The sequence below is a fragment of the Plectropomus leopardus genome, chromosome 2, assembly GCF_026936395.1.
Source record: "Plectropomus leopardus strain MGB_pleo_1.0 chromosome 2, ASM2693639v1, whole genome shotgun sequence".
NCBI lineage: Eukaryota > Metazoa > Chordata > Actinopteri > Perciformes > Serranidae > Plectropomus > Plectropomus leopardus.
This window is the reverse complement of record NC_142177.1, coordinates 11,648,070-11,658,229: the sequence shown is the minus strand read 5'-3', so window position 1 is coordinate 11,658,229 and position 10,160 is coordinate 11,648,070. Positions and strand designations below refer to the sequence as shown.

The window sequence follows — 10,160 nt, the reverse complement described above, 5'->3', positions numbered from 1 at the left end:
AAAACAACTCAAAACACCTGAAAACCACATAAAATACCTTGGTCTTTCAACATCCTATGCGTGTGTCACAGTACGCTATTTTATGTGGTTTTATGTGGTTTTGAGCTGTTTTTGGACATGTCATATTTTGACATTTTTTGCATTACTATAGTAGGGCATCTTCTGCATTTTTTAGACATGCTACTTTTTTGGTGTTTTTTGGTCGTTTTTGCAACATCCTATGCTATGGTGTGTCTCGGCATGCTAATTTATGTGTTTTAATGTGGTTTTCAGCTGTCTTTTGGACATGTAATATTTTGGCATATTTTTGCCATATAGTATAGTATATATCACGCCAAGACACACCATAGCATAGGATATTTTCAAAAACGGTTATGGTAAAGTATATTCCTTAATAGCACAACAAGGGTATAAAAACACAAAAATGACAGAACAGCAGGATTACTGTAAAGATTAACAACAATAAAGAGATATTTAAACCAGTTAAACCATCCAGAATATTGTTAAATGTCATATTTTTGACAATACCACTGCTACATACCTTAGGAGAAGAACCAACAAGGATGCGGTCCAGGACAGTGTAATAAGTATTTTATTGCATTTTATAATGCCATTGTCAATAATTAGTACAGATTACATGCAACTAGACCTACTGTACAGTTTTTTTATTGTCTGCATGGACAGACACAAGAAGATTCAGGTTACAAATACACAGATATATGTGTGTGTTTTTTTATACAGCATGAAGGAAAGGGCAGTGACTGGCATTACATGGCTACCCGGGGTGGAGGGTCAGAGGGCTGGGCTCCACTGTCTGTCTAAAGCCACCACCCAGTCCCTGTCCCCACCTCTTCCTCGGGCCACACTTTCAAATAACAAGAAAACAGAACAAAAAACCAAAAGGATAAAGAGAGGTAAACAGGTAAACTGAAACTAAGAAACAATACAGAGAGTCACTGCTGAAAATGTACACACATTCCTTAGGTTTAACCAGAGGAGAGCTGAAGTGGTAGTTCCAACGGTTTCTGGCTGTTTACTCAATAATACCATCAGGCAATGCTCCACTTTGAGAGTCCCTTCCCCCTCACGTGACACCTCAGAACTGTCCAATCACAAGTCAGGATTTGGGCCCCCTGTGTCCATTGAGTCAGTCACCAGCTAATAGGATGCGGACTGGTCGTACAACACCATTACGTGGATGAAAGGAGAGATAACAGCTGTCGGTAAGGGTGATCAGTGACGTCGATGGAGAGTTTTGGAAGTAGCTTGGTTTTTGTTTGGTTAAGGTTGTGGCATTGGTTTGGTTACAGTTTGGTTACAGTTCAGGAGTTTGGACTAAGCAAATGGTTGCTTTCAATGCCTTTGGTAGTCAGAGGATGAGCTGCATCTCTGAAAGCCACTCCACATTTTGGTATTGAGACTACGCCAAGAGGAGGAGTATCAAAAATGCAACAGCGTCGGGCTTTGATCTGCCTCTGCGGGACTGGGAGATGAGGTGTGCGACTGGTGGCAACCAGCCCGGTGTGCGACTCAGTGACACACCCATGGCGCCTGCAGATGATTGACAGCTCTGCGGGTCGGAGTTCAGCACAGGAATGACAAGGGTCAGGGGTCAGAGGGAGGGGTCACAGGGAGCTGGGACACATATTGGCACCTGAGAGGACCAACAGCAATATCTTTCTAGTGCTCCGCATTTTTCTTTTTTTTTTTTCTTTAAAGCAATAGAGGGGCTACATATTCTTACATTTTTTTTCCTCTTTCTCTTTTTTTTTCAGAGATTTTGGTCCTGTCTTTGAGAAAAAGTCCTTCTGAGGTATCAATACATAATGAAGTAACTTTTTAGTTTGTTTTCCATTTGTTTTTTTTTTCTTTCCTTAAAAATGCATAAATGCAGTACAGAGACAAAAAAGTATCAAAATAGACCTAGCTAAGATAAATATACAAACAGGTGTTACCTAAACCACTGATCTAACTTTTATTCTTTTAATTTTTTTTTTTAAAGATAATACACTTAAAAAATCAGCGTCCCAGACGTTTTATGAAGAACTGAAAAAAATGGAAACAAAACTAATAAACCGAGATACCTGCAGCACTTAATATGATAAATACATATACTTCAGCATTAGCAGTACAGTATAGGAATCAGAGCTGAAAGCTTAACAATAGCTAAACAGGTGCAAAAGAAAAAAAAAAAGGAGGAAAAAAAGGACAAAATTGGAAAGAATGCCCTGGAGAGATAAGTCAAGCATTAATATACAAGAATACATCATGTTATGCCAAGCTGGAGAAAGAACAGAAGTGTTACATGGCGACCTGTGAACAATCTACATCTTTATAAAACAGCTTTGTTTACAGGTGTACCTTAAAGCACGAGTCAGAAATCATCTATGTACTGTATGCAGCAGTTCCTCTAGGTTTTGGATAGTAGTAGTGATGAGTTTAAGTGTGTGTTTGTCCTCTCGGCGTCTCTGCGGGTGTTTTGGCGAAGCGGGTGCTGCTGTGTTGTGGGTCTTTGGATATCTGGATGGTTTGTTGCACTAACTCATAGCCCTGCTTCTATGCTTTTGTTACACCCCTGTGTGTGTGTGGTAGTGTGTGGTGGCACTGATATATTCTGTCCATCATGAGCTCCCTGCGCCACCGCAACGGGCTGCGATCGTACATGTGCACAGTCAGAACACACAGTTGAGAGGCTGTTCACATAGCTCAGTGCTAATCGGGTGTCAGTTTTTTTTTGACACAGCTGATAGAAAACTTTTTATATATAGTGAGCACTTCACAACACACTTTGAGACATAGAGAGTGCTTTAGATGTGGTTTAAGGAGAGGTAGTCATTTTTAATTCCATGGAAAGTGAAACGTCTCTGTTTTTGGGCTCGAGCAGATGCGTTAGGGAGTCCGGATCGCCAAATAACTTTTTTTTCTTTTTCTTTTTTTTAATGTCAGTCATACAGTAAGTGTAACAACAATTTTGGCATTGGTTATTATCATTGAGGAAGAATGGAGAGGAAAAAAAATATTTTAAGAGAGCTCACTCTCCCATTGGCTATGTGTTGAACCGTTTTTGAAAAGGAGGTAGTGTTATTTTTGGTTTTTATCTCGTTTCAAGATGTCTGTCTGCCACTTTGTACTTTGTTAGAAATCAGTCTCTAATGTGACAGGAAACAGTCCTGTTTGAACACAAGAAAGGTTCTTTCGTTAAATAAGAAAAAAATCGTCTGAAGTGCAAGAGAGAGTTTGACAAAAAAAGTATGAAAATATGAACCCAACTTTTCAATTACATGATGTCCCTTGGTTGTTTTCCTCTTACATTGGTATAGTATTATTTCTTAGTTGTTCCCTCTTCATTGTAATATTTTTGGAATAACTCCTCCCTGTCCAAAGATGTGACTTTTGTAACCACATTACAGTACACCCCCTCTTCCTGCAAAGAGGGCATGCTTGTTCCCTAGATTGGAAAAATGTTTCTTATGACAGCACCAGAAAATCCTGTAAAGCGAAAAGTATCCAAATGCCTCACGAGTGCCTCTTTTTATTAGGCCTGCTCATACAGCAGTAGGGCCGGTCCTAGCGTTGTGTTTGGAACACAGTTTAGCCTGAGCGTGGGAGAGACAGGTTTTCACCTCTAAGTGCTTTTTTTTCTCTTTCTTTTAGTTTTTCAGAGGAACTGTGCGAGGTTCGTTAATACTAGCTTTTTTTTTTTGGCCTCATACCTAATGTGAGTCATTCATAACCGCTTATCATGTCTCCAAGTTTCTAGTTTGCTTTACACACTTTGGTTTTCGGAATGGTCAGCACTGTAAGTCATGTATAATTTCAACACAATAGTTATATGAATACAATAATAGGAATTCAAACTCCTGGTTTGTTGTATTTTGGCCAATTCTTTAGAAAGAAAAACAAAAAAGGAAAACTCAAAAAGGGCAAAATAAACTAAAGGGTTTTTGGTTTTCTACATATTTCTTTGGTTACCTGTAACAAAAATAAAATGGGAATAAGCAGATAATAGATTAAAATAAATGTTAAAATTTGGTATGGCACTGTAGAGAAAAGTAATGCTTTTTATGCTCACGGAAAACAAACAAAAATAAATCTCACGTGCTATTCCTTTTAACACAAACTCACACAGTGAATTGCAGATAGCTTCTACACAGTAACTATTACAACCATAGAGCTTTGAAGCTGAGCAGAGTTGCCACATTTGGTGTCCCACGGAAAGAATTCCCCCTTATTTGTTTATCAATTTGGACACAGTTTCAGGCAGAACCTTTGTGGGATGAGGTATTCTCTGACTGCAGTAATAATATATATATTTTTAAAGCATTACTGATATTTCTCAACTAAATATACAACCAAAAACAAGTGAATGAGAGAAAAAAATCAGCTGTTAAATAATCTGTCTGGATAATGGCAACTTTAAGTGCTATTTCCAAATTTCTTGCCTGCTACACTTGGGGACAGAAAGGGAGAGGGACAGGAGTGGGGGGCAGGTATCACAAGTTGGGACAATACTGCGCTTTTTTTTTTTTTTTTTTTTGCCAATACTCATTTGGAATGGTGTGAACAGCCAGAGTAAATCAAACAATTTACAATACAAAAAAACAAAACAGCATCCTTAGAAAAGGTACGTTGAAACAGAACGCCACCGCGGAAATCCTCAAAAATAAACAATGATAATAACATCAAATAAAAAAAAAGGAAATGACAAAAGCTACCACACGTTTTTTTCTTGTTATACTCCATATTCATGAACAGTTTTCTTTTTTTTTGTCATAATATTTCTGTAGACGCTTCCTCCCTCATTTCTCTCTGCTTCCCCTCTTTTCTTCTCAAAGTGTTCCAAGCTCGTCGCTCCGTCCGCAGACGGAGGAGAGGAGAAGAACAGCACCAAATGGTCCTATTCCTGCAGTCTTTTTGGGGTGGGGATGGGAAAGGATGGAGGTTGGGTAGGAAAATGTCTTTTTTTTTTCCACTTAGAAGCAAAGAGTTTAAAAGATGTCCGTCACTAAGTGTCTTGCTGGGGGGCAGAAGTTTGGACAGGGACCAGGGCCACAGCCTCACACACACACGGACGTGGAGACAGGGAGCCTGCTCTGCAGAAGTGTTGGAGCACTGCTGGAGGTAAATCTTTGAAAGCGCTCTTCCTTTCTTTCCATCTTAAAGCCCGACAGTTTCATTTTACTGCACAGCCCCTGTGACTGCTCCAAATCTATATACACATGATCCTGTGTGTGTCTTTCTCTTTCACACACACACACCTGTGTGTCTTCTCAACTGACGCAGAGATAAAAACTGCTAGCCAGGCAGCCCGAGACAACAGCGAGGAGGGCGTATGCAGAGTAGTCGGGCAAGGAGGAGAGTGTCCAAACCTCTAAGGGTCTCTTCACAGAGGCTGATCTGACCAGAAAAGATGATGAAACATGGTTTGACAATGGGATGTGTGTGTGTGAGTGTGTGTATGCATCGAGTGGTGTTATACCTCTGAGCCAAGTGTTGGAAAAGAAACACATGGAGGTAAAGCAGTGCTCCACAGTCTTGTTTTTGCGTCTGAAAGTTAACGGAGGTCATCGAACCCTGTTTTGAGTTTCTCAATGTTGTCCTTGGTTGCTTGCATTTTCTTAAAAAAAAAAAAAAAAAATTCTCTTTTTTTCTCTCTTAAGTGTACTGTATCTTTTTCTCTTCACGCTGACGAGAGGGCTGATCTCGCTGTGTCTCATCCCTCCGGTCCATGGTGGATCTGTCCTACTCCAGCTCCTCGGTGGGAAGATCCTCCTCGAGGTCGCGCTCGTCACTCGGCAATGGCAGGCTGTGTGTGACGCCGGCCAGGAGGGATACTGACCGACTGTCCTCCTCCACCTCAGTGGGCTCCTCCTTCACATGCACCGGGTGGCTGTAGGAGAGGGCAAACAGCTGTTAGCTGGGCAAGGGGAAGGAGTATTAAAGGTAAATACCAAAAGCAGAATTTCTAAAGCTAAATATTTCTTGTCTTTTTCCTTATCTAGAGTAATGTTCATTTTGTCAGCTATTCTCAATTTAGTTTAGAGTCCTTGAAAGTTTCAATCTATACTGTCACTTTCTATGCTTTTATGGACAAACTACTATAGTGTGACTTTTGTTTTTGCTTTTTTTTTTTACGACATACTATACTATGACATGTTTTTATTTTTTGGGACAAAATACTACATCATGACTTTTTTGTGCTTTTTTGGACAGCATATTGTATAATTACTTTTTAATTCGTTTTTTACGACATACTATATGACTTTTTCATGCTACTTTGGATGGCATACTATGCAATGTATTATTAGTGCTTTTTTTGGACACTACACTATACTATCATTTTTTTTGGAAGAAATACTACACTTTTAGTTTTTTTTAATGCTATTTCGGATAGCATACTATACTATGACTTATGTCATTCTTCAATTCTTTAATTTTGGCTAAGCTGACAATTTTGGTTTATAATTATTTTTCTGTTCTTTATTGATGGTTCAGATGCTGAGTGACAGAAACTGAAGAGGAAGAGAAAAGGGACGACACGCATTAAGAGCCCCATATTGCAATCAAACGTAGGCTGTTGCTCTAAGTACACAATCTTAGTGCATGGACCCACGTTCTACCAGGTGAGCTATTTAGACACCCTAAATTAAAAGTTTTATCATCTAAAATGTGACTATTTTTCAAGAAAAGGTTTCCCAAATTATATATCAATACTTTTAGTTAAAAAGGCTCAGAGAAAAAGCACTTAAGCACTTATATTACAGGTAAGCTGCTTCAGGAGCAGAGTGAGAAAGGTTTGTTTTGATGTCTTAGTTTGTCCAGTTATGTTAATTTTTCTCATACGAAACTGAAATAAATAAAAATCATTACCATATATATTTTCTATGATATATTTATCAGTATCTCCATCATGCCCCCATTACAGAAATGGTAGACAACACAAACGAATAAGAATGCCTCCAATAACCCATACGAAAACAGTAAATGCAATAATGCTCATTAAAGGGTAATTATGTTTAATCAGTTTTGTGTTGTGTGCGGAAGTCCATGTGTACCTGTACTGTTGAGGGCTGAGCGTGGGGCTGCAGCTGCCATTGCTGTTGACCTGCTCCACAGTGGAGCTGACATCATCGTGGCCCACATGCAGCATGTTTAGGCTGGCCGCAGACGGAGGGCTGACCAGGGAAGGGCTGTTCAGCAGGGAGAGACTGCTCTCTGCCAGAGCCGCCTAACAAACACACAGAGTTGTCAAGTTACTTTGAAGTTCGTTTGTTTATTTCTTCTTAAAATATGATTTATAACACTGGAAGAAACTAAAATGATAACAGCAAAATGACATACTAAAATGCTGTCTGGAAATGATCTGTCCACAACAACCAGAAAAGTTGAGTGGATAATTGATAACTTCTTGACCTAAATCTATTTAAAGAGTTAAACACAGTGTAACAAATAGTCATAGCCTCGATGAATGAAGGATTGTCTTTCTTTATGTACTTATAAGAGCTCCTACATGTGGAGCACAGTTCAATCCACTAAGTTGTTAGTGAACTTGAGAAACCACTAGGGGGCACTTATATACAATGCTTTTACCCCCATCACGGCTTGTGCTTGTACATTTAAGTCCCTGTCACAAGTGTGTGCGTTCATGTTACAGTCTCAACGGAGATGTTGAACTAGACCAAGCCACAAACCTAACTTAAACACAAACATGGTGAAACATCAACGTCTGCAGAAGAGAAAACAACTGAACCCACAAGGGCAGCTTCAGTCACCACCTTCACCTCATATATCAGCTGTTTGCAGATGAGACAGGTTGGACACTAGCTGAAAAGACTCCCCCCTCACCCAGAAAGATAAAAGAGACAAAAGGAGGGGAACTCTCACTGGCTCAGAGATGGATTTTCTGGGACAGGCGATAATTTTATGCGGTAACCTTAATTGACAACTACTTGACGCTATAAATCATCTCAGTGGCAAAATTGCATGTGTGCGTGGGTTTGGTGTGTATGTCTGTGTAGGAGTGACAATAGGTCTAGTGTGTGTTTATGTGTGTGTGTGCAGAGGTGGGGGGTGGCGCATGTGTGAGAAAGTGAGGTGGGAGGTGAGAGTGTGTGTGTCGGTGTGGGAGGAGGAGGAGAGAGGTGGTGTGAACGTCGTTAGGGAATCTGCTAATTATAAGAGGGAATTGATATTAGTGCCCTTGATTGTGATTGGCTGCTATGTGTGCATCTGTGTGTGTGTGTGTGTGTGTGTGTGTGTGTGTGTGTGTGTGTGTGTCTGTGAAAGAGAAAGTGAGAGAGGTAGAGAGAGAGAAATAGGGGAGTGAGAGGGCGTTCCTTACCTGGTAGCTGGCGTTTAGGGATCCAAAACCCAAGCCTGAAATCATGTTTTTCACCAGAGTGGGACTTCTGCTTGTGCACACACACAAACACACACACACACAGTGAGAGAACGAGAGCGGGTGAGAATCACAGATTGAGCACATATGTGAAAAGATGTCACCTCAGCCAAAGCTCTCTGACGGATCTCACAAATATGTTTGTTACAAGTAGAAACATACACAGACTGTAAACAGATGCTAAAACACACACTCATGAAAGTGTCTAATATCTGGCGTGCAGGTGTGTGTGTGTGTGTGTCTGTGTGCGTGCGTAATTATCCTTGGTTTCTCTGGCGGTTGGAGAACATCTGTTTACATACGCTAACAAGGTTTTTTTTTCCTTGCCTGCATCTCACACAGCTGCTTACTAATGGTGTCGACAAACAGGTAAAAACACACACACACACACACACACACATACAGTACGATAAGCTGGAAGCTCCTTTTTTCCTTTCTTTTTTTCTTTGATTGCTGAGTTGGCCTCTTGGCAATAATAGAGGGTCTATTTAGGCAATCATAGTGCCAGCACCCATAAGCTCACACTCACATCAACCTCATCTGTGCACCGAGAAAATAAAAGTGTGTGATACAGTGTGTGTGTGTGCGTGTGTGTGTGTGTGTGAGTGTGAGTGTGAGTACTTACCCGGTCATCTTTGGTGGTCTCCTCTTTTGGTATTCAACTTCATCCACAGTCCACACGGCCCCCTTCACGTTCTCAACGCGAACAAAACACTTGTGCAGACTCAGGTTGTGGCGCACAGCATTCTGGGAAAAGGGAGAGAGAAAACGGAGAAAGAGGTATAACATTTGAGTTTTTTACATTTTATTGCATTGTATACTGACACTGTAGATTTTCTATACAGGAACCTAAATTTGTTCATTTTTTCTTAATTTGTTTCATCTTTCTTTTCTTTCAAACGGACTGAAGAATCGGGTTCATAGTGGAGGAATCACCTGAAAACCACCATGCAAGGAATAAGGAGCTATACCTTTAAACAGAAGTTGCAACTTAGTATAGTTGACTCTCTGTAAATAAGAAAACAATGTTGTGTATATTGTTTGACCCATTTGGAATTATTTATCACATTTTTCGATATCCAAATTGTATTTAAATGCTACTGAAATGTGTGAAATTTTAACAATTAACATTTATTGAAAACAGTATGCTTTATAAAAAATAAACGTTGAGGAAGCATGCCTGATTATTACAGCTGCATTTTGTTTTCCATGGGTGAGCGCAATCGCATAAAATAATAATTTTGAGAAGTGTAACCGAGTAGTGGCCGACTAGCATGGGTAGCAACATTTAATTGACTAGCTGACTAATCAAGCACATCGTAATACAGTCTTCGATTTTGAATATTGTAATATCGTAAGTTTTGTCTTTTACAGTTAACTGCTGTAATTTTCTGAAGTTACCAGACTGTTGCCAAATCTCATTGTGTAAATATTTTGTGAAAACACCTATAGTCAGACCAACATTATAGTTTCTACATCAATACTGAGATATTTGGTTAAAAATTCAGTGGTATTTAATTTTCTCCATATTGCCTGAATGCATGGAATAACTGTAATTGCATTGCACTTTTTTTTTTGTAAAGTGACACATAGTTTATTCACCAATATTTCCTGATATTTTCTCTAGTTTAAATAGTCTGAGCTACACACAATATTCCATGTCTGCCACAATATTCTAGCAGGGGAACGTCCTTGAGGAGAAACTCAACTCCAGCTGAAATTGTTATTTTTGTTCCTTTACTTGAAGTTCTCACTTGGCTGG

The 10,160-nt window shown here is 39.7% G+C and overlaps 1 protein-coding gene across 3 annotated transcripts in view; it reads right to left on the bottom strand.

Annotated features, from left to right (window-relative positions):
• Window positions 1-574: 574 nt before the first annotated feature.
• Window positions 575-10,160, bottom strand: part of foxp4 (forkhead box P4) — a 107,822-nt gene continuing 98,236 nt past the window's right edge. For all 3 annotated transcript variants that reach the window (XM_088085134.1, XM_088085132.1, XM_088085137.1), the window contains 4 exons: window positions 9,024-9,145; window positions 8,342-8,408; window positions 7,056-7,228; window positions 575-5,890 (listed from right to left, as the gene is read on the bottom strand). In XM_088085134.1, the coding sequence (XP_087941260.1) occupies window positions 5,743-5,890; window positions 7,056-7,228; window positions 8,342-8,408; window positions 9,024-9,145 (510 nt within the window). In that variant the 3' untranslated portion in view covers window positions 575-5,742. The remainder of the gene's footprint in view (window positions 5,891-7,055; window positions 7,229-8,341; window positions 8,409-9,023; window positions 9,146-10,160) is intronic.